This window comes from Gobio gobio (genome assembly GCF_949357685.1).
Source record: "Gobio gobio genome assembly, chromosome: 8".
NCBI classification, from domain to species: Eukaryota; Metazoa; Chordata; class Actinopteri; order Cypriniformes; family Gobionidae; genus Gobio; species Gobio gobio.
Window position 1 is genome coordinate 9,184,634 of NC_137114.1, and position 25,248 is coordinate 9,209,881.

The 25,248-nt window shown below is 38.9% G+C and overlaps 1 protein-coding gene across 2 annotated transcripts in view; it reads right to left on the reverse strand.

Moving 5' to 3' along the window:
- Nucleotides 1-3,812: 3,812 nt before the first annotated feature.
- axl (AXL receptor tyrosine kinase) overlaps nucleotides 3,813-25,248 on the reverse strand; it is a 58,015-nt gene continuing 36,579 nt past the window's right edge. For both annotated transcript variants that reach the window (XM_079824092.1, XM_079824091.1), the window contains exons 12-20: nucleotides 23,681-23,772; nucleotides 15,921-16,016; nucleotides 15,738-15,815; nucleotides 15,566-15,658; nucleotides 13,265-13,386; nucleotides 11,042-11,151; nucleotides 10,766-10,925; nucleotides 9,080-9,216; nucleotides 3,813-7,696 (exon numbers count right to left, since the gene is read on the reverse strand). In XM_079824092.1, the coding sequence (XP_079680218.1) occupies nucleotides 7,246-7,696; nucleotides 9,080-9,216; nucleotides 10,766-10,925; nucleotides 11,042-11,151; nucleotides 13,265-13,386; nucleotides 15,566-15,658; nucleotides 15,738-15,815; nucleotides 15,921-16,016; nucleotides 23,681-23,772 (1,339 nt within the window). In that variant the 3' untranslated portion in view covers nucleotides 3,813-7,245. The remainder of the gene's footprint in view (nucleotides 7,697-9,079; nucleotides 9,217-10,765; nucleotides 10,926-11,041; nucleotides 11,152-13,264; nucleotides 13,387-15,565; nucleotides 15,659-15,737; nucleotides 15,816-15,920; nucleotides 16,017-23,680; nucleotides 23,773-25,248) is intronic.

The window sequence follows — 25,248 nt, forward strand, 5'->3', positions numbered from 1 at the left end:
CAGAGCAATGAAGAAGGTGAAGCGGAGCTGATAGATGAAACTTTAGCCGTATCCGGTCGGCAAAACTCCGAACACATCTTCCTTTCTTAAGAATGACTTCAGTGCCGTTCTGTGTTCTTTCCTGAAAGAAAAGCTTAACCCAAGTCTTCCAGAGTCGCGGCCAAAGCCGGTTCGAAAGACCGCTGTTCGCCAGCTTCTTTGTTTACAAGTAGCACGCAGAACCACCGCAACTCTGCCGTCATTATGTTAAGCCCGCCCACCGACTCTATACACGATGTGATTGGCCTCACCAGAGTTTGTTTTTTCCAGCTCGCAAGCCAACGGAGAGTTGCAAGACGACCCTGGCAGCAAATTCGATTTTTAGGCTATAGCATCACTGGATTTGATGGAAGATAAAATACAACATTACATTGAAGATAACATTTAACAGTTGTAATACAGTTCGTTAATATGGGAAGAAGGAGGCGGGAACTGTTGGAGAATTACACTGGTTTATATGAAGTAGAATTAGACTGTATATCAATAAAGTTAAAAACTGGGCCTGCTGTATTGAAAGTGCCCTTAAAAGCATGAAATGTACCGGAAGATTGTGATATGTGATGTATGGGCACAGGTGTGGAGTGCTGAAAGACATGAGATTTTTTTTTAAAAAGAAGAACTGGGGATTTTCCACCAATAAATCCAAAAGATGTAAAGGTTTGCATATTAGTGTGGCGAAACTGCAAGGTGGAGCCAAAAGAAAAGATAGGTAGAAGGATACTCATTGGATGTAGAACGATAAGAAAGCAGTTTAAGAAATGGAGTTTTACCTTAGAAAATTCAGATGTTCAGCTGGCATCTCACTTTGTTGTTTCTACAATAAAGTTAACATCTTCTGAGACCTGGAACTTCGACTCTGAGAGATTTTCTTCAAGTGCTGAATTGGAAACATTTGGACTTCCACAACAGAACTAGCGAACATTAACATAACACTTTAGTAAATAAACAAAATGAAAGTAAAGCAGGCAGCCCCTCACGGACAGCTGCTGCACACACATAATAAAACATAAACGAAACACAAGGTAAAGTCCAGGCCTGGTCCTCTCTCGTCCTTCACTGTTGTCGCTCCTCCTTTTATGCATCAGAAGCTCCTCCATGAGAGATCTGAGAGGTTCTCTCACGCCCTTGTCTTGCCACAACAATGTTTTAGTTTCATAATAAATTAGTTTCTTATTTACTCATATTTTATAATCATAAAGTTTTCATACTGCTAGATTTATCTGCAACTTTTGACAGTTAACCATCATATATTTTTGTCCACCCTTTCTTCGCTGCACATCACAGAAACTCCACTTTGCTGGTGTGCATCTTACATCACAGGTAGGTCTTTCAAGGTTAGCTGGAGGAGAGATGTGTCCGAAGCACATCATCTGGTCCTGAGGTACCTCAAGGGTCAGTCCTGGGACCCGTCCTCTTCTCCATATACACTACATCACTGGGAACTATTTAACAGACACATGGATTCTCCTACCATTGATATGCTTTGTTCTACTATTGCATCCAGGCTAGATAGTGAACTTGAGCAAAGACCATAACACAGGGCTTCGCGGTATTGAAGACACTGACCTCGATGACCACACAAGCCCTCAGTGCAAACCACTATGGCCAGCTAAGCCCACATCAGTCTTGCTGTTTATTTTGGTTTATGTTTTTGACCTGCCCATCAGACTACATCTTGCCACCTCAGTGATCTCACAAAATTCTGTCATGGTCCATGCCCGTCTCCAGTAGAAGGAGCTGTTTATAACATTTTAAAAATCATGAGTCTGAAAAGTGAAAAGATCTGCTGGGATGCCAGATTGAATCTAAATGGATTTGAGGTGTTTTGGATCCTGAAAATAAGGATAACAGGGAAGATGAATCGACATCCAGACCTGTGAAGATCTGTGCTCTGATCGGTTCCAAGGCGCTGGGGAGAAAAGTAAGGCATCTGGACCTGTGCCACTAGTGGAGGCAGTCTCACGCTAGGGTCTGATGGTGGGGCTACAGGCCATGGACAGGGGAGAGGGTTAGAGACAGCGTTTTTGGAAATGTTCGGGGCCCTATGACTCTTGTTTGCTTAGTTAGCGACCTTGGAGGGTGGAGTGGATTTTGGAAAAGTAAATGCTGATTGTGAAGAGACATACATGTCGTATAACTGCGCTTTGTTCATTCTCCTAGAGAAATGGACATCAGCTCTGATTAGCGCTTGTCTTACCCAGTACTGTCCATTTCTCTATTGCAGGGATTGTTCGATGGGCCGAGGTGTAGGAGAACGCTGAAGATGATGGTGGGTGTCTTGCTGGTGAAGGCAAGGGTAAGCCTCAGTGTCTTTGACTATGGGAACCTGCACGGATGGACCAATGTCCACGTGGTATAGCGCTGGAGGCTCGGATGCAGTGTCCGGAGGAGCACGAGTGTTCCTTGCATTGGTGGAATGGGGAGGAGGATCCTGGGAAAGGAGGGACTTGTCATCAGATAGGAAGAGTTCAATTTGTGACACATTGTGACAAACTGTTGAGGAACATAGGTGAGTTGACTATGTATCAAGCATAACATTATGACCACCTTCCTAATATTGTGTTGGTCCCCTTTTGCTGCCAAAACAGCTTTGGCCCGTTGCGGCATGGACTCTACTAGACCCCTGAAGGTGTGCATGGTATCTGGCACCAAGATGATAGCAGCAGATCCTTTAAGTCCTGTACGTTGCGAGGTGGGGCCTCCATGGATCTAACTTGTTTGTTCAGCACATCCCGAAGATGCTTGATTTAATTGATTGCCTTTTTCCCATAGTGCATTCTGGTGTTCCCCAGGTAAGCGATGCACACACACCCCCAAGAAAACGTGATTCAGGAAACCAAACCTTGCACACGTGCCCACTGTTGGTGCTTTTGGTGGTGGACAAGGGTCAGCATGGACACCCTGACGCAACAAACTGCGATGCAACAATTCTGAATCCTAACTTCTTGAGCAATTTGAGCTACAGTAGTTCATCTGATTGATCGTACCACAAGGGCCAGCCTTCGCTCCACACATGTATCGATGAGCCTTGGCCACCCATGACACCCCACAAGAGTTGCAGTTTTGGAGATGCTCTGTCAACTAGCTATAACAATTTGGTTTTGGTGAAACACACTCAAATCCTTACGCTTGCCCCTTTTTCCTGCTTCTTTGAGGACAAAATGTTCACTTGCTGCCTAATATAACCCATCCACTAACAGGTGCCATGATGAAGAGATAATCAGTGTTATTCTGTCATAATGTTATGCCTGATCAGTGTATATAGGCCTCCTCTCGTGCTGATTGAATAATGTTCCTCCCAAACTTTGTTAATAAAAATAATTTAATGTTGTGATAAATGTCCATGAGTTGTTACACTTAAGAACAAATTTCAATTTAGTCTCTGTTTTACATACATAGTTCACCTTTAATGTAAGTTTGTAAGTTAAGTTTAAGATTTTTGTAGTAAAATATCCAAAAACCACTAGGCCAGTGTTATATATTTTGTTCAGTTGAGTACTTAGAATATCCCAAATGTTTCCAACTGTTTGTAAATCGTGAGAAATTGCTATTTTAACCAAAGAACCGGGACGTGTGAGCTATGCGTGTGAGGGAGTCGCCTGTGATTGCCACACTACGCCTTTGTTTTGAACAGGCGACCTCTAGTGGACGGAAAAGTTACATAGTGTAGCTTTAACTTACAAAAACTATGCAATAATTTTCAAACACACACACACACACACACACACACACGCACGCACGCACGCACACAGACACAGGCAAATCCTCAACTGTGCAGGTAGTATTTTTTTAATACAAAGCGTATCAAAATCACAATAATGACATTTATGTTATCTAGACAACATTAGACATATAAACCTATAGCTAAACATTTGTGCACCATAAACAGCCATTTTAAGGCAAAATACTGGCTTTCAAAGGCACTTTGAAGTGCGTGCTTCTGTCTATGAATTCATGTTGATAAAAACAATATTTGTATTTTTGTCACATACAAATCGGCCAGTTATAACTCTCTTCTCCACCATTTGATCATCATTGGCTGATTTACTGACAGTCAACCGAATATTAAATATACTATTAAATACAATTCTGTTTTTGTGGATGGCAATATTGCAAAGTTAACTGTGCCGGGCAAATAATGAGCCTAATTTACATCAGGAAAAGGACTGTGTTCGTGAACAACAAATGCATGAATTTAAACTGAAACACTGTTTCAGCTGATCGGGCTTGTTGCTAGATTGCAGATAGTTAGCAAATAAGATGCAGGTCTTTGCATTAAAATACCACATGCAAAAGGGGTGCAGAACAAGTTGTCCTCTTAAACTGAGTTCAGATGAGACACTTCAAATCATATATTTAAACACAGTGTTCCTCACCATGAAACAGAAAAGTTACTGGAAAATGTGAGCATGCAAATATACACAAAAGGTGACCGACAACATTTTGTCAGGGTTTCTGTGCTGTCAAGTTAATGTTGGCCTTCACAGCAAAACTCTTTATCATAGATGATTCCAACTGTGGCACCCATGAACATCATTTACATCGTATATCATTTATTATCTAATGCTGTATGTATCTAAAGCATTGTGGCTCATTGTGGCTTAAAGTACCTCAGGCAATCTTACCAGTACCACATTACATCAGTGAAAAATGACCATTGCTTTTTTTCAACCATTGGTTCTATGATGAAAAATTATTTTGTTTCAGAACGTCTACACTGATTTCAATTTCAGATTAGATTAAAGGCTGTGTGGAAGAAATAACAAATTACATTTTTTAGCAAATATAATGGCAAAATAACAATCAGCTAAAATGTCATCTGTATTTGACCTTTTTTTCTTTTTAAAATATTATCATAATATGATCATATTATGGTAAATGTATTTCTATCATACATTGTCTAAATGTCCATTTCATATAAAAACACAAACGATACACTGACAAAAAATTGATTAGTGCAAAATATCAAATTTACAACAACAACAACACAAAAAAAACATTAGGAAACAATAAAAAATACTGTGCTTGAGTCTGGGGCAGGGCCTCTGAGAAGCAGAGACCTTCGTCTAGTCTACTCCTCTAAACCTGCGAACCTTGAAAGAAACCACAAAATTGGTCTCAATTCAATGTGTAAAAAAACAACCCTGTTGATTCAGAAAACCTTCGAAACAGAGTTATCAACATGTACACGCGTGCACCTGGAGGTTAGCTCGAGCGTGTCTCTAGGTCCTGCACAGAATCACTGAGGATCTTGGATTTGGTTAGACCAAACATGGAATGTAATCGTCATCCTCCATGTGTTTCTTTGGAAAAAGATGCTGGTCAGGAGACTTCAGAGAGTTTGTGTCAAATGTCTCAGTGGACAGTCACAGATTCAGTTCCATCCCGTTCTACAGAGTGGCAGTGCCAAGCTAGTTTGCGGCGTTGTGTCATTGGTCATAGTAAATCCAAGCACCTCCTGAGTTGGTGTGATCAATATCAGCAGACTATGCCATGAGCTTACCCTTACAGAAAAGGGCTTTAACTGGTCAGATTCCAGTTGACTGATATCAGTCTCATAAGGCTGCAGTAGTGGTGCTGATCATCGGAACTTTTCTGGAGTCCAACACCATGTCCTAACCAGGTGTGATGTGATAAAAGCATGCAACAAGTTTTGCTGCTGATTGTTTCAGTTGTGCCGCCGGAGCCCTCCCACAGCAAATGGAGCAGTTGTTAGAGCATTGCCATGAGTTTACTTATGAGGTTATCAAGTCTCAATCTCTAGATAAGGATCAGGTCTTCTCCTCAACAAGCCTTATAATCAAAGTTTAAAACACAGGGCTGGGGGGGGGATTTGTCCAAATTGCTAACCCTAATGCTGCGTTCGCACCAAATGTGAATAGAGCGTCAAAATTGTGTCTACCGCATTTAGTTGGACGCTTGAACATTTTGAATCCACAGCGAATTGGGCGTGCGTATAAAACGAGCGTTTGAAGCGAAATAGACGCGCGTTCAAGGCTCTTCAGGAGAAATGTCATAAAACACCACTGCCTCTTTCATTTTCGTTAAAAAATATATTAAGCATTAATAGCCACACACATGTGGTCCAGGCAACTCCTACATTATCTTCACTGCATGTATATTTAAATATCCTAAAGTTATGAAACTTCTCTTTGCCCTCAGTCAAAACGATTTGCCAGACAACAAATTATAGATTCATGACACAGAATTCTTCCCGTTAGATCGATCTAACGGGCGATCTTTGATCTCATGTTTAGACAAATTATAGATTCATGAGACCAAAGATCGCCTGTTAGATCTACACAAGACGAATTCTCTCTCCTGTTTAACCACTACAGGACATCAGAGCCAGCGGCAGACGTCACAAGGACTAGCCGAGGAAAGGCTGCTCTCGCTGGGGTTATGAGCGCTGAGTGCCCGGTGATCGCCTGGATCTCACAACTCCAAAAACGCAAGATACATTTTTTAAAATAGGCGCTCTTTTTATAAATAAACCAAAGATTTGAGCTTTGAACAACTACATTTTCACCTGGAAAAGTCTTAAAACTACATTTAGTGACACAATAGTAGTATTTTTTAATTATGTGGGGTTTCTCATCACGTCACTTTACCACGTGACCGCAGTGAGCAGGCTCCTGATTGGTTAACGCGCCGCGAATTGACGCCAAAGTTCACATTTTTTAACTTGGGCGTTCGACGCGAATTCGCTTCAAACACGTGAAAGCAAAAAAAGCACCACTCGTGCGTAGCGCGTATCGCGCAATACTCTCAATTTGTGTAAAATTCGCACGAACTGGACGCGCGAATGAGGCGGAATCGCATCCATGCGCCTTTCCATTGACTTAACATTGAAATCACTCGCTCCAGAAGCTCTACTCGGGTTTGGTGTGAACGCAGCATTAGTAACAGTAAGCAAACACTGGTAAATATGCCAATGATCTGCAATTTGGTTTTGTTGCTGCGCACAGACAAATTACGTGTCGCTGGAAACGTATCACATCATTTCTGGTTACGACACAGTGTGAGACAGAAAACAGATTTTGACTTCTTATAACCTACACTCAACAGAAAGGACAATTTGGAATGCAACATATTTGTCATTAAAAAAGACTGAATGTCTGGCATGTGGCGTGTGTGGAGTGTCTGTGCAAAGTGATGGGGTAGGAGCAATAGCTCAGCAGTCTGGGTCTTTCAGTCAAGACAGCATCATCCCTGCCAGGGCGCTTTCTTCTTTTCGTCCTTTTCCTCTGAGGACTGACTCTCAGAGGGCGGCACTGGAGTGGAACAGGACGAGGGCTGCAGTAGCGGGGCGGGTGCGGAGCCCGTGAGGTTCAGGCTCTCCATGGAGTCTGCATTGAGCAGGCGCTGGTTCTCATGTTGGGGGCAGATCACGTACCGGCTGGGGTGGTGGACTTCTACTGTGGCCACAGAGCCCGAACCCTTCAGGGTCCCGAAAACACAGGGGACGCCCATTATGGGGTCACGGCCACCCACGGCCCCCAGCTCTCCAGAGGTCTCTTCCATATTGACATAGAGTATCTCCTCCGGGTCTTGGCTCGGAAGATCTTCCAGGACCTTTTCCAGCTCACCGCGCAAAATTTCGAAGCTCGGCCTGTCCTTCGGGCTCAACAGCCAGCAGGAAAACATCAGGGAATAGCTGTGGAAAACAAAGAGAGACACACAGATGCTCAAACATCTCGTCTGTGATTGGTCACGATATGTTCGAAAGTTGTAAAACATGAAAAATATTTGAGAGCAATGGTAGAGGGGATGATTTGAATTTTGGTCTTTTCCTCACACAATGCTCTGGGTTGACTTTATAAGATGTGTAATATAGCACATGACTAGGGCTGGGAATCAAGAGCCAGTTCTTAAACAGTCCCAGTTTCAGTGTTAACTGAATATTGGGCAGAACACTATAATAAAACAGTGTTGCACCACTGTACACCAGTGCTGCTGTGCTCCAACCAAATCCACAGTGCCACAGAAAGTCTGAATTGTTTACCAGTTTGGAAACTATCATTATATTTTCAAATTCCCTCACACAAAATCATGTGTCTTCTTTTGCATTAAGATTCTAGCACTGGTTTATCCTGTATACCTACAGTATGCATTCCTAACACAGCGGTGCTACCTCCTTTCAAAGAGACAAGTGTAAAGCAATCCTTAATGAGGTCTTTGATTATGATCTTTAGTGAGTGTGTAATGTTTCTGTTTGAGCATCTGCAAATCTGCAAATTTTTGACACTCAAAGCAAGTTCAAAGCAAAGAGAGACTTTTCTTTTAAAGAAATCGCTTTTTAAGGACTACAACAAACGGCTGGTAGGGACTACAACAAGCTTCTTCACGGGTTAGTAACATCACTAACCCTAAAATGTACATAAACTCCACCCCCAGTGTTATATAAGTTATAAACGTAATTAAGCTAAACTATACCTGTTCTCTCTTCATGCAGCAGATATTCTCTGGCTCTGTGCATTTTACAACAGTTCCCACACGAGCGGTTTATAGATTATCATGACAGAATATGCTAATCAATGACTTGAAGATCGCTAACTCATAAATCCATCAACTATCCATTCAGAAACGTCCTGTCTCATTCTACATGTTGTCACTTCTTCTTGAGTCTCTCCATCATTGCCCGACTCCGGTTTGAACACAAAAGGCTGAACAGTTTTGTCATTTTCTGTGTGTGTCTGCATGAAGTGATCAGAGCTGCTAACACAAGCTCTTGAAGCTCCGCCTTTTTTCTAAATGGGAGCGGGGAGCAGCAGCTCATTTGCATTTAAAGGGACTCGCACAAAAACAGTGTGTTTTTGCTCACCTTCAAAAAGTGACCATTTTAACATGCTATAAAAATGATGCGTGGGGTATTTTGAGCTAAAACTTCACAGACACATTCTGGGGACATCAGAGACTTATTTTTCATCTTGTAAAAAGGGCTGAGATTGAAAGTGGTTTTAACCAGGGGTTTAAAATATATTAAGACAGGTCTAAGCATAGTGTGAAAAGCCTTTCAGTTTTTGACAGGCATACTCACATGCAGTCCAGGCAGTCTGGAGGTTGTTTCAGACGGTTGCCCTGCCTCAGATAATCATAGATTTCACTGTTTTCCACTCCAGGGTACGGCGTCTGACCTCGAGTCGCAATCTCCCACATTGTCACTCCAAATGACCACTGCAGGACAGACAAATGCACCTTTATAAACAATATGAACTCTGAGAGAACAGTAAATGATACTTGCCACTGTAAAACAACGTAAAAAGAAAAAATACTGTGCTTGAGTCTGGGGGACTGCAAAATAGTAAAAGGAATGTGGTTTCCGAGTTTTTTTTTATATCTTTGGAATAACATGCTCTGATGAATCATTCCCTATAAGACCAGGCAGACATTTTAAGCTCAGGTTTGAATCTCTCTGTACGTTGAAATTGTTTTTATTGCTCTAGTATAGTGTGAACTAGTGCTGCAACCATGGTCTGCTGCTGCTTCTGATTGCTTTCAGAGTGAAAGGCTGCCCACATAACTTCTGTTCTGGGATTTATTTTCTCCCTAATAATAGCATATTGGCGAAATATTGTTCAAATGATCCATTGAGTTTCTGTGTTTGCGCTCTGTAGAGCGTCAAAGTTTTCGATATACATTTTTGAAATATTTTATATGAAATAAATATTTTCCAAAACACGTTTTACTCTAAAACTGTGAGAAAATCAAAGCCATAAATCGAAACTAGTTGTGTTCCAAATTTGAGGTTCATATCTCAAAAAAATTTGTAGCCTGCCAAGCCAGACCCACATCAAGATGCTGGTCTGGGAACACACCATTGGCAGGGCTCAATCCGAGGGGCGGGATAAACGGTTGTCTTTCAAACTCCCTCTGCACGCAATAGGATAGCGCTACAACCAACCAGAGCAATGAAGAAGGTGAAGCGGAGCTAGTTGATGAAACTTTCGCTGTATCCGGTCGGCAAAACTCAGAACACATCTTCCTTTCTTAAGAATGACTTCAGTGCCGTTCTTTGTTCTTTTCTCAAAGAAAAACTTAACTCAAGTCATCCAGAGTCGCAGCCAAAGCCGGTTCGAAAGACCGCTGTTCGTCAGCTTCTTTGTTTACGAGTAGCACGCGGAACTGACGCAACTCTGTCGTCATTATATTAAGCCCGCCCACCGTCTCTACACACGATGTGATTGGCCTCACCAGAGTTTGGTTTTTCCAGCTCGCAAGCCAACGGAGAGTTGCTAGACGTCCCTGGCAGCAAATTAGATTTGCAGCTGCTAAAGTGCGTCTAGATTTCTAGGCTAAAAAAAAAATATTTTGTTTGGCTGCAGTACCAAACATTTCCACTAGATGAAATTCGCTTCCCATTTGTTTCAAATGTGCTCATTTTTGATGGCAATAATTACAAATTAACGTTTTCCAATTAGGTGCATGATTTTGTGTATGTGAGTGTGTGTCAAAAATCAGAAATGACCGAACAGGACCAGAGGGTTGAGTTAGCACTGAACAAAGACTCCTGGTGTGGGATGTGTAGGTTGTGCGGTGACACGTAACTTGAAACTATTTTCAAGGAAATCTTTTTAAATGTGTTTTTAAATGGGAAGCGCATTTCCCCCTTCAACACTGAAATTAGTTCTCCAAATAGAGAACAAAATCCTGTCCACCACTACTGGAATGATATGAATCAGTTCTTTCTCAGTCTTCATTTATTTATCAAATGATGATGTCTTACCACGTCACTCTTAGTGGTATAGACTCTGTCTGCCAGACTCTCAATGGCGATCCACTTGACAGGCATCTTAGAGATGCGCCCTTGTCTGTAGTAGTCCCCATTATAGATCTTCTTAGACAAGCCAAAGTCAGCCACACACACATTCATGTTCTCATTTAACCTGTTGAGCAGAGAGGGGAAAAACTCAGATCAATATTGCATGTCCATTTCTGTAGTACTATAAGTAGCACATGTAAAAGCATATGAACTGTGTGTGAGCTTGTGTGTTTCACCCACATGCAGTTTCGAGCTGCCAGGTCTCTATGGATGAAATTTTTGCCGCTCAGGTACTCCATTCCTCTGGCGATATCTGTCATGAACTTCACCAGCATCTGAGAGGGCAGATACTACACACAGGAGACAGAGATATTCTAGATATTTAAAGCAGTAATGATGAAACAGCTGTAGAAAGCCAATGCATCTTCCAATGTAATGTAACGTTCGTCATTGGATGTTTTTGTGTGTTCCTTCTGTGACAGGCAGGTGGTGCCAAAGACTTTCCCAGATTCTGTTCTGACCACAGACACATGTCCATTGACAATAACAAAAATGAGACCAGTGGGCGTTTAAAAACACTTTTGCGGTACAACATGTTCCTGAGACAATGTATTGTGCGTGTGCCTGACGTCTGTCCTTTAGAGGAACTTAATTTATGATTGCTAAGAAATTTCACAACTGACCATGAAAAATGTGCATCTAGCCTCAAAACAAACTGGTCATTAGTTTGATCTTGACAGAATCATTCACTGGGAACAGACGTGCTTTCCTTCATAGTGTTTGCATTCATAAGCAATGGTGTAACGTTTGTGAATAAAAGACTTGTTTTAGTAGCGTTGGTGCCAGATAGGATAGATAGGCTTTATAACAGATAAGTCAATGTTTCAAATCTGAGCACAAAATCTAAAATATTTAACTTTCATCATTTTTTCTTTTTTAAAGGAAGGGTACACCCAAAAACAAAAGTCCTCATTTCCTCACATTCACGTGGTTCCAAACCTTTTTTTTTTTACTGCTTTTACGAAAAAGGGCAGCATGAACTCATACAGTCATACAGTTTTGGGTTACAAGCTGGCAAGTAAATAATGGCAGAACTATTTTTTTTAAAGGGAACTGCTTCTCTTTTAGGTTAACCCTCTGGTGCTCTTTGGTCATTTCTGACCGGAACATTTTCTGTTTTGAAATGTTAAAAATCACTGCTTCTTCTGAATTATATGAAACTTGGTGACTTTTCTAGCATTAGGTATGTAAACACACAAAAATTGAGGGCATGATTCGAGCATGCTAATTGGTTGTAAAAAAAATACTCCCACTTGTGCTCTTCGGTCAAAAATGACCAGCATAGGAAATGAATGGGAAATCTGCAAAAACACAAATTCACAGAACAAAAATCTATATTTGTAAAAAAAAAAAAAAAAAAAAAAATTATATATATATATATATATATATATATATATATATATATATATATATATATATATATATATATATATATATATATATATATATATATATATATATATATTTACATTTACATTTTCATTTAGTCATTTAGCAGACGCTTTTATCCAAAGCGACTTACAAATGAGAGCAATAGAAGCAACTAGAACGGTCAAGGGCTACAGTATGCAAGTGCTGTAACAAGTCTCAGTTAATCTAACACAGAACACACGACAATTTTTTTTTTTTTTTTTTTTTTTTTAAATAAATTAGACAGACAGAAAATGAATCGAATGGAATGTTAAGTGCTATATTAAGTGTATATAAGTGTAATAGTATATAAGTGTGAATATTAAGTGTAATATTATATATATATATATATATATATATATATATATATATATATATATATATATATATATATATATATATATATATATATAAAACTTTATAATAAATAGTCTTTGAGATTTTTTAAATATATATTCAAATCCATCAAAAAATAAATCATTAAATGTGTTCAAAAGAGAACTAGGGAATTCTCAAACTCCATAGAGGCCTATAGTGGTTACACACATGGTTGCATGATTTCTTAAATAATTCCAAAAGAGGGGCTAATCTGCCTTCAAAAAAGTCTCTATTTTAACCTGAAATACTGCAATAATAAAAAAAAACTAAAAGAAATTACAAAAAAAAAAATTCAATGGCAAAAATAGACCATAATTATTAAATAAATATTAAAAAATACCATCAAATAATCTCAAAATACAAAATTAAAAAGAAAAAATATATTTTTGAAGAAAAATAAATTGTATTGGTTTTACTGGGGTGGAGGAAGTTTAATTTTTAGGTGTCCGGTCACTTATGACCGGGAAGACGACCAATGCAACCCCTAAACCAAGAGCATCAGAGGGTTAAACAAAGCAGAATCCCTTTTGCCCTCTGTTCCAGATTCATCTCTCTTTCTCTCATTTGTCTTCCAGTGTTTCAGGACGTCCTCTAAAGCAGTGCGAGCGAACTCACCACCGGAGCGTCACCGAGTCTGGAGTAGAGCAGGTAGCTGTGCAGGTCTCCGTGCTTCATGTAGGGAAGAATGACGACAGGAGACGGATAGCCTTCACTCTCCACTGTCTGCAGACACACGCCTAGCACACAAACACAACCATATCAACCAAACACATTTTTCACATTTTCTGAATTCAGTGTCAGTCCAGCGGCTCAGTAAAGTAACAGCACACTTCTCCTCATCAAACTGCCTGATCGTTCATGTCTGCAGGACAAGCTAAACGTTTAATACTTAATGCATGTGGTTTAAACAACTTCCTCACCCCAAATATGAACAATAATAATTGTAAAGCTGGCCAATTACTAATAATAAGAACATAGCCTTGTCCTGCATTATTTAACGCTGAATATTCAGTTTTACCCTGACACCAGAGCAGGTTAACACGGCATGGATGAAGTACGACACGCCAATTAAAGAACAGAGATGCAGCCGACACGATCTAGTTAGCGTCTGGTTTAAGACTTGATTTTTTGGGGGGCGGTAAATAATGGCACAAACACCAGTAAATTGACAAGCGCAAACCTTAGTAAATCCCCTCGCATGATTCAAAAGAAAAATGCTGTTTTGACGCTCTTTAATGTGACTGATCGCTGTAGACACGTCAGTTCAAGCGGCCGTGGTGTGACCGCGATCATCTGTGAACGCGATCATCTCTTCCTAAAGAATAAACATTAATTAATATCTTAAGGTATGTTAAGGATACATTAACCCTGAAACGTATCATATGAGGTGTAATCGCTCAATCAGTGTTTCAACGGCAGAAAGACGTCAATATTAAAACAGCTTGTAAACAATGTCATGTAGCATCACATTTACCTCAGGCAGTGTCCACAGCTGTTAGTTCACTGGAGAAATCAACTATTTCACTAAATATATGCACTATATTAGCTTATATATTCATTATATTCTACTTAACCTGTTAGTGATGTCTTGATTATTTCATGTAGGCTATGTTTAAATAAACCTGTCATTAAAATGACACTCAAATTATTATATTTCAACAACGAATTTTATAAATTAGATTTAGAAATGTATTTTATTTATTCAGTTTATTTAATAGGGACAGATACAGTAAACATAGATTTTCTTCTTCAAGCAATCCCATGCCAGCATCATAGTGTTTATAGCCAAAGGCTAATTCGCAACAATTAATGCAAAAACAGCCTTATGTGAAGCTTATGAGTGTTGATTATTATACCTAAAAATAAATAGCAGCTGAATTTAGGCTAATAGTTTTGGCTCTGTTGTTAACTTTTAATATTAATGTGCAAGTAAGGGCTCCCTATATAGTTTACAGCAATATATTCAATAAACATGTAGTTATAATTTAATTTATTTAAGGACAGACACTTTTTTTTCTTCAGTAAACCACTGATTAATAAAAATAAATAAAAAGCAATTTTGTAAAACTCCTGTTCCGAACCCATACCGAACCGTGACTTCAAAACCGAGGTGCGTCAGTTTTGTGTACCGTTACGCCGCCTTTTAAGGGCTAATGTTTCACTGCGTGTTTAGTAAATCCTGACAGTAGTTTTTTAACGCCAAAAGAGGGTTTGTGCCCTATGGCCCTATGTATCTACAGGCCAATTAGCATGTTTCAGTTATTTTTTCTAAATTGTAAAACTTAAGTTCAAAACCTAGTATAATACAAAAATGAATGAGACAGAAATTTGCTACATTTCTACAGTAATACCATATTGAAATCTAAAAAATCAAATACTATCAAACCAATTTGATGTACTGAACATATCCACAAGTGTTAGTCTTTCAGTTTCATTACCAGCTGTACAAAAGGGGAAACTTAGGAATCATTTTGTACTGTAACGATGTAACAAACTGCAGTGAATTAGAAACAGCAGAGCTTCATTCTTGTTTGGTAAAGACATTTTACAGAAGAAAACTGTTGTTCGTGTGTTTCAGGTTATTCTTTTATGAGTGACAAAGTGTGATTGAACCTTTACTAGTCTGCCTAGAATCAAGAATGACTTGATTTGAGACGCGTTTTGGTAGTTTTAGTGCATTTTAAATGTGAAAATAATAAAAGCGACCCAAGTATTGAGAAATGTGTCCAAGTGATTATAAAATTACAATACATTGTTATTACTAAAATATCAGTCAGTTAGACTAAGCTAATCTACAAACTACCGAAGATTAGTTGACTACCATTAGGAGTGATGTCATGTGACCATCTCCTGTTACTGTATTTTTTCTTGTAGTTTTATGTCAGGTGACTGTTTGGTGTTTTACTGAAAGCTTACCTAGAAGCCGCATGACATTCTGATGATCGAACTCCTTCATGCACGCTGCTTCTCTCAGGAAATCTTCCATTTCGGTGCGAGTGCAGATAGCAACTGACCAAAACACATGAAGTTAGTCGGATGGAAATGATTGCACGTGTTTTCAGAGATGCTGCGGTCGCTATTGACTCACTTTTCATGGTCTTCACTGCAACTTTGAGCACAGAGTCCTCCTGAGTGAGTAAACCCTCCATAACCGAGCCGAACTCACCTGCACACACACATACAGACACACACATACAAGCCTTTATCTCATCTGATCGAGAGGCCAGACAATACAGGTCACAGATCCCTACAGTAGTCATGTGCCGCTCACCTTCGCCGAGTGTTTTTCCCAGCGTTAGCTTATGTCTGTCCACCATCACGTCCTGTAACTTTTGTTTGAGCTCATCGCTGATCCCCAGAGAGTTCACTGAGAAAAGAACGAGCCACCTGAGAGATTAGCATCGGTTTTCAAAGCCTCTTCGAGAGAACATCATGGCAGAAAAACAACACAGGCCTATTCTTTAGAGAGAATATTGTCTTTGACATTGACATAGGGATGTTTTCTCTTTGTATTGTAATACAATCACCAAGTAAAGTGATATCTGTTGGCACTCAATACATGATAATTGTTAACTTCACACTTTATTTCATGTGACTGCAAGGGGTAGCGCAAAAAAGTTGTCTTATATTATGTGTAAGGTTCGCTTATCGTGTTACGTATGTGTTAATGCTGTCAAATCGATTAATCGCATCCAAAATTAAAGTTTGTGTTTACATAATATATGTGTGTGTGCTGTGTATAATTATTATATATACAGGATTTGAAAACACACACATACATGTATGTATTTAAGAAAAATATGTTATATTTATATATCAGATCAATTATATAAATATATATACAGGCAAATATGTATTAAATATATACATGCATGTGTGTGTATTCATATATATATCATAATTATACACAGTACATACATATATTATATAAACACAAACTTTTATTTTAGATGCGACTAATCAGATTAATTCGCAATAATCGTTTGCCCAGCACTAATATAAATATCAATATATTATATATTAATATAACAATTTCTTCTTCTACTTAAAAAAAAAAAAAAAAAAAAAAAAAAAAAATATATATATATATATACATACAAATTCATACACAGTACACAAACATACTGTATATTGTGTAAGCACAAACATTTATTTTAGATGCGATTAATCACGATTAATCGATTTGACAGCACTGTAAATCTAAAAAAATTTAAGAGACAAAATGACAACTGTCTTTTATTTTTGTTCAGATGACAAATTGTGAGGTACATTCAAAAATGACTGAACATGCCAAATGTCTTGTACGAAAATGAAGAATGTCGAAACCCACACTCAAAAAAAGTTTTATGTATTTGAATTACATTACAATTTTCCATCCATTTGGACTACATAGTTTTAACATAAACAAACAAATAAAATTAATGTGATTCATATTTGTCAGTCAAACGTAAATGAAATAGGTAAGTTTTATGTAATGGTACACAGAAAAATGCCCATGATAAATTAACACAGCCTAGTGCACACTACTGAGATAAAGTACCATTGAAGCAGTGTTCAAGTTAATGAGATAATTGAGTGATGATTGAGAATTATTGATGAACACCTGATGATAATGAGCAGAATCACTGACGGAAAGAGAAACACAAGAACTACCTCTGACTTCAGCCACAGCCTTAGATGAAATCAACTGAAGATAAAAGAAGACATTAAATCTCTGAAGATATCAGTAGATGAGGATTAAACAACTTCACAAACAGCATTATCAGCTTCACGCATTACTAACCAGACTGACTTTATTTCTGTAATTTCTGTTTTAATGAAAATAATAGTTTCATAGTATGGAAGTCACCATACTGGAGATCAGTGTCTGCTTTAGTTGGGCTCTTGACCCTTAATTTTTTTAGCTTTAGTTTTTCTCTGGCTCCTTTAACTGTGTGTTTATAAAGCACATTTGTTATTTCAAGGGAATCCAAGAGAAAATATTATCAGGTGATGTTGGCTATTTGTTTTGGCCTGAATCACTGCTCTAATTTAGAGGCTAATTTGCTGGTTATAGAGGTAATGTGTTATTAATTGTGTTGTATTCATAGTATTAGCCATGTGATTATGCAGCACAAGATACAGGACGGTTGTGTTAATTGAATAATATCCAGATAAAAAATAAAAAAAGTGCCCAAAAGGTTTTAATCTACGGCATTACTTAGACACACACAGACATCATGAATCAGCGTTTGAATCTCTACAATGGTGACAATCAAAACAAATTAAGATAAACAGATCAACTTTGAACATAAAACAAGCAACTAAAATGTCACGACAAAAACAGCAAAAGTAAAAGCAATTAGTAAGTATCAAAGAAAATTTGTCAATTCAGATGCATAATTTATTCATGCCGCAATGCATGCTGGGACACATGGGGGGGGGGGGGGGGTTTGATTGGTGGTACCCAACATCAGTGTTGGGCACGTTACTTTAAAAAAGTAATTAGTTATAGTTACTAGTTACTTCTTACAAATAGTAACTGAGTTAGTAACTGAGTTACATCATTATAAAAGTAACTAATTACCAGGGAAAGTAATTACTGCGTTACTTTTTTTTTTCCCCCAAATGTTCAAATATGTCAAATAACTTGGATGCCCCCAATATTAGATATGTTAAATGAATGAATTGGACACTAAATAGAATAAATTATTATTATAAAACATTGTACATTAATGTACACTATTGTAATGTTGCTGTGGGACAATGTGAGAGACACCTATCAAAGTCAATACATTATTGTAAATATTATCAGTAGGCCTACTATAGTGTAAATATAGTGTAAATATTATCAGTACTATACTTTCCTGTGGTAGTGGAGCTCACGTTATCACCTGGGTTTTTAGCCACTAATGTTGTGGCATATGATGATGTGAGGCGCTTCAGAGTCACTTGCCACCGGCGTGGAGAGACTCTTTCCTCCTGGGCATAAGTTGAACGTTACATAAATATTCAACGAGGGAAAAGTAGCGCTTATACTTCCAGTTTGCGAAAGCTACCTTTGAAGTCGTTGGACCATCGCTGAATGTGCATATGCGTGTGCGTCATAGGTGTGTGTGTGTGTGTGTGTGTGTGTGTGTGTGAACCATAGACCGTGAAAAAAAATAGGTGTGAACTCAACCTATCAACTTCAACCTTGTCTCCCACCCACCAATCATCATCAGTGATGTGCACCACCGCACCCACCCCCAACACGCATGGCTGGTGCGCGCGCACGCGCACACACACACACACACACGTTGCAGGTCCGACTGACAGAGAGCCTGTTCGGATGAAAAGCGCTTCAGTGAGCTCAATTATAGTAACGCGACTAACGCCGCTTTTTTTCCCCTCAGTAACGCTAACGGCGTTGTAACGGGAGGAACAGTAATTCGTTTGATTACTCGTTACTGAAAAAAATAATTCCGTTAGTAACGCCGTTTATCTGTAACGCCGTTATTCCCATCACTGCCCAACATGCACTGCAGCTTGAAGATTTTAATTGATTGTCACCATTGTTGAGATTCATACATTGATTCTTGATGTCTGTGTATATCTAAGCAATGCCATAGATTTAAATCCTGCATATTATTCGAATACCACAACGGTGCTGTAACTCGTGCTGTAGAATCACATGGCAACTATTATGAATAAAACAAAACTATTAACACAGTACCACAATAACCAGGGTATTAGACTCCGAATGAGATCAGTGATTTAGCCACACGATGTCATTAACAATATATAAATAGCCAACATCACCAGATATTCTCTTGGATTCCCTTGCCATAACAAATGTGCTTTATAAACACACAGTTAAAGGAGCTAGAGTAAAGAGTTAAGAGCCCAACTAAAGCAGACACTGATCTCCAGCATGGTGACTTCAAACAAAACTATAAACAGAAAATTACAGAAATAAACTCAGTCTGGTTAATAATGCGTGAAGCTGGTAATGCTGTTTGTGGAGTTGTTTAATCCTCTTCTGCCAAGATCTTCAGATTTAATGTCTTCTTTTATCTTCAGTTGATTTCATCTAAGGCTGTGGCTGAAGTCAGTTGTAGTTCTTGTGTTTCTCTTTCCGTCTGTGATTCTGCTCATTATCATCAGGTGTTCATCATTAATTCTCAATCATCACTCAATTATCTCATTAACTTGAACACTGCTTCAATGGTATTTTATCTCAGTAGTGTGCACTAGGCTGTGTTAATTTATCATGGGCATTTTTCTGTGTACCATTACATAAAACTTACCTATTTCATTTACGTTTGACTGACAAATATGAATCACATTAAGTTTGTTTGTTTATGTTAAAACTATGTAGTCCAAATGGATGGAAAATTGTAATGTAATTCAAATACATAAAACTTATATTTAGACCAAAATATTTTTTTGAGTGCATGTCAAATTCAAGATATTACACAAAAACTGCTCTTGTTTAATAAAACTGTACATGGAAGCAAAAGGAGATGGAAAGTACATGCATGTCTTTTTCCCTCGTCTGACTTTTTAAATCCACTTCTTCTCATACACACTGCAAAGTTTTCTGTCGTGAATCCCTCAAATGACTGAACAGATTCTGTTCAGATTCTGTTATCTTGGATTTTATAAACCGTGGTTGTCACTCTGTCAATATTTAGAGAGCATTAGATTCATGTGTTTGCCTTTTCATATAATCTAAAAGTGTGATGAAAGTAAACAGATTTGGCTTGGACTCAAACTCAAGAACTCAAGCACAGACAAACTAGCTGAACTATGCAATTGACTCTCCTGAAGTAGCGATCTCTGTGCGCTCAATAGAGGGAGTGAAAACTGCATTTAGTAGCAGTGTGTACGAGGCCAAAGAGAACTCGAGTGTGAAAAAACCCTGTGATGTTGCAAGATTGTTTTGCTCTACAAATGAACCCCGAATGGAAATAAAGAGGGATAGAAAGAGAGTGAGAGCAAAATATGTTATGGAGCTTGTTCAGATGACATAAACCCTCCACCCTTTACTACTGGTCAAAACAAGCTCACATTCATGTGAACCGTCCTCTCACTATCTCACAACACATGACGTCAGGCTTCCTTGGAAACCTCTGGATCAGAAACCAAATGTAATACAGACCTTGAGATAATAAAGATGTCACAAAACACTCAGCTTTTGTTTCAGTGATTTAGATCATGACAGCAGTGAGATAAGCTTGAGAGTTCAGAACACATCTCATTTATTCATTCTCAGGACACGGGTGAGATTAAAAAATATATTAAATTTGTAGGAAATATTGGAAAAGCACTAATCAAATGCACTTGGATGGACGTGTGTCCCTGATATTAAAGGAATATTTCAGGTTCAGAGCAAGTTAAGCTCTCTCTCTGTGTGTCTGTCCTGATTTTGCCAAGTAAGACACACTCCTGGTTCAACATATTTTGTTGACATAACCCTACCCATTACATATCTCTAAAATCAGAAGGAAATGATAGGTGAATACCACTGTAGAAGCACCTAACCCTGGTTGTAAGCCTAAACTTGACATAAACTGTAAACTTATCCCTCAAATCTGATTTGAAATCTGATAAACATGTTGATGCAGGAACATATTGTGTTTAGACCATCAGAGTGAAGACAAATCGAGTCGAAAGGGGGACATTTTGGCCGGTCCTCTCTTTCTGAGACCCCTTTAAATGCCCGTTTGAGGGTCAAGGCGTATAATTAGGTTAAGGGTAGGTTCAGGGTAAGGGTTCAGGTTAGGCACTTAGTTGTGATGGGTATGGAGCTAGAGATTGCATTGTGTCAAAGAATGGCCTTCTCACAAAGTGTGTACACACATGTATGTGAGGGGGTTGGGTGGGTTCTGTCAGGTTTTAAAGCCAACACCCATTTCTCATGTTTCTATGTTAGCGTGAATGTGTTTTTCTTTATCTGTTAGTCTCTAGGTACACTTTTCCCTCTCTCTATCCCGTTTAGTTGCCCCTGCATGTTGAGGCACATCAGTCCCTGTCAGTAATAAATCCAGCAGTTTGAGGGTGAAATGTGATGCCAGGTTATGAGTGCACGCTCATTTCCTTCCAACCTCTGCCAAACAACAGTGAAAACATCAGTGTACTCAGAAGCGAGGCTGGCTGATCTTCTGTCATGAAATACTCTTGAGACCATCAACTTACACATACTTCACATCATCAGGAAATGTTGCATTTTATAATGCAACAGTAAGTTTTAGGGCTGGGACGATGCACCTATTTCCCGATTCATGATTCATAACGCTTCGAAGCTTCATGATGCCGTGTTTTGAAATCGTCATCACTATATAAGTCGTTATTTAGGGTTTTTTTGCGCACAAAAACTATTCTCGTCACTCCATAAAGTTATTGTAGAACCACTGTAGTGAGATGGACTTTGTATCGACGTCTTTAGTACCTTTTAAGGGTCTTGAGAGTGAACCGTGCATTGTGCCAATGGAGGCCTTTCAGAGCCATCAGATTTACACTAAAATATCTTCATTTGTGTCTGAAGATGAACGGAGGTCTTACGGGTGTCGAACGACATGAGGGTAAGTAATTAATGACAGAATTTTGGGTGAACTAACCCTTTAAGTTCTGAAACTTCTCTTTGCCCTCAGTCAAAACGATTTGGCAGACAACATATTTTAGATTCATGAGAGCAAAGATCACAAAACGTCAGAAGGACTAGCCGAGGAAAGGCTGCTCTCGCCGGGGTTAATAAGCGATGAGTGCCCGGTGATCGCCTGGATCTCACAACTCCAAAAACACAAGATTATTTATTTTTAAAAATAGGCGCTCTCTTTATAAATAAACCACAGATTTGAGCATTAAACATTCCCCCCATGAAAAAGTCTTAAAACTACATTTTGTGACACAATAGTAGTATTTTTAAATTATGCAGGGTTTCTCAATCCGTCACTTTACTACGTGACAGCAGCGAGCAGGCTCCTGATTGGTTAACACGGCGCGAATTGACGCCAAAGTTAAAATGTTTCAACTTGGGCGTCAGACGCGAATTCACTTCTAATGCGTGAATGCCCAAAAAGCACCACTTGCGTGTAACGCGCATATCGTGCAAGACGCTCAATTCGCGTCCGACACGCCAATGAGGCGTAATCGCGTCCATCACGCGTCTATCACGCCGCAGGATCTCCAGACGTGCGTCAACGTGCCTTTCCATTGACTTCACATTGAAATCACTCGCTCCTGACGCTCTATTCGCGTTTGGTGTGAACGCAGCATAAGTATCATAAATACATGCCTGCCTTGCTCTTATTAATATATCCTGCTCAATTTACGACTTAAAATAGTCTAGAAAATCCAAAAAATATTTGTTGCAGAACCCTGAACACATTTATAATTTATTATTAATTCAGTGTATATAGAGATCTATGTTTGGATGAATATTTTGGTAGGGCTCTGCCCCTTCAGCCCATACCAATGAGCCGTTGCTTTCCTCCGTTTGGTCTTTAAGCAAGGACTAAAATAAAGAAATTTAAAATTAATCAATAGCGATTCTGGAATAAAAAAAAAAAAAAAGATTTAAAACAAATTGCCATAATTAGGTGAATGGATTTTTCCCCCAGCCCTAGTAAGTTTCCTGAGAGAAATGCACCAGTATAGTGGTACAATTTAGGTTTTAGTCTTCAGTCTGTCTAACTGAAATGCCATTTTCATGACACTCAACTTTTATGTCAGCCGGGTGTGAGAGTCAACACAACACAACATAGTCTTTGCGTTGTAAAGGTGACAATAGGTGGTTATAAAATACCAATTGTATTTCAGTATGTTAGTCTTACCATGACATCATTTACAGTCTAAAAGCAAAAGGGAGATTTTCAAACCTAAACTTCAACCAAAATGTATAACTTTGGTAAATACGAGAACAAAACATGCCTAAGAAGTGTAGAAAAGAAAATTCCAGTGATCCATTCTTGGCCAGGTGTTACTGATCAAGTTACAGCTTCATGTGCAAGCAAGAACACACTCTGAATCAGACAGTTTTATATGTGGCTAGAGAAAAAGCAGACTCACGTGTGGCTTCTGTCGTGCGTCGGCTGTACGTGCGACGAGCTCGGTATCGAACGACGAGTTCTCCGCTCTCCATCATGGGTTCAAATGCCTCACTGTACAACACACACACAAATATACTTTCACATGAAACAGAACCGCTTTGTATTTTTCATTCATTTTTGCAGTCTATATGTTTTTGGTAATGTTAAACCTACGTTACTAAACAAACATATGTACACTTAACAGATATTCCACATTTCATCAGTACTTCATTTTACTAAAAAGAATGATGCTTGACCCCATTGAATCAAAATGAGAGATTTGTGCCTTTTAGTTCATGTCAGTTAGCTGTGAGGTCGTCTTCATGCTAACGCATGTCCTTTGTAAGGTTATGACTGGATGATGGAGCTTATTCCAGCATATCAGGCCATAGGCAGAAAAACACTCTGGACAGATGACCAGTCCATCATAGTGCTAATACACACAGACACACCCCAGCAAGCAATAGCCGTCATTTCACCGTTATTTCAACTATAGACCTGATATAGTACGGCTATGACTAACCCACTTCTAGCCGAATAACTTGCGAGGTGTATGATATTCCATCATGTAAGCAAAGTCAACAGAGATTACAAGGTGTTTGGTTTAATTTCTTTGACACGTCATGTTTTAGATTACTAGTCTATTCTTGGGCTATGGTTAGACATCCATTACATATTATTTGAACAGGCCAAATATTGCCTTGTTTTAGCCTAGTTGTCAAGGCTGTGTTTGGACGGCTATTAGATGTCTTTTAAACAGAAAATTGCTTGCTGAGACACTTATAGCTACTGATCATTTAGTGTCTCCACCTGTGCTGTATGTCTTTGAACTGTGGGGGAAACCCTAACCTGCAAGACGGGAAAAACTCCTACAGATATTTGCTCTTAAAATGAACAGTTTTTCCTTCCTTGGAAAATGAACTAAAACATTGCTGACATCATCTTTTGGCAAGGGTGCATACAAATGTTTGTCCAATGATGTAAACAGCAAGCTGCAAATTATTTCATCGGGTCTAGTCAATTGTGGAACAATTTGGGTGAAAAAGATTTTAAGATTTTCTTATCTTAAAAAGGACCTATTATACCCTTTTACAAAGTCTTTGGGCAATAGGATTTCCTGCTTAAATGTTCAAAAACACATTATTTTTCCCATACTCTCCATTGTTGCAGCTCCTCTCTTTCCAGTCTGTCAGTAACGCTCAGTTTAGTTCATGTCTCTATGAAGCCCCTCCTTCTGAAAAGCACAATGTGCTCTGATTGGTCGGTTGGATCAGTGTTTTGTGATTGGTCAAACGCTTTGAGCGTGTTTGGGAAATGTCCTGCCCCTTCCCATAACAGTGAGTTTGAACACACCACTAACTAACTAAACCAGGCCCGCCCCTTTTATATTGCGTATGAGTTATTTAAATGAGGAATACGGTGTCGTGTTGGTACCCGGAAGAAAACTCAAGACTACAATGGAGGCGTTTCAGGGAGTTCAGAAACACTGACACAGATATAGAGAATAAGAAAACAGAAAACGTTTTATGCGTGTGGCCATTAATGACT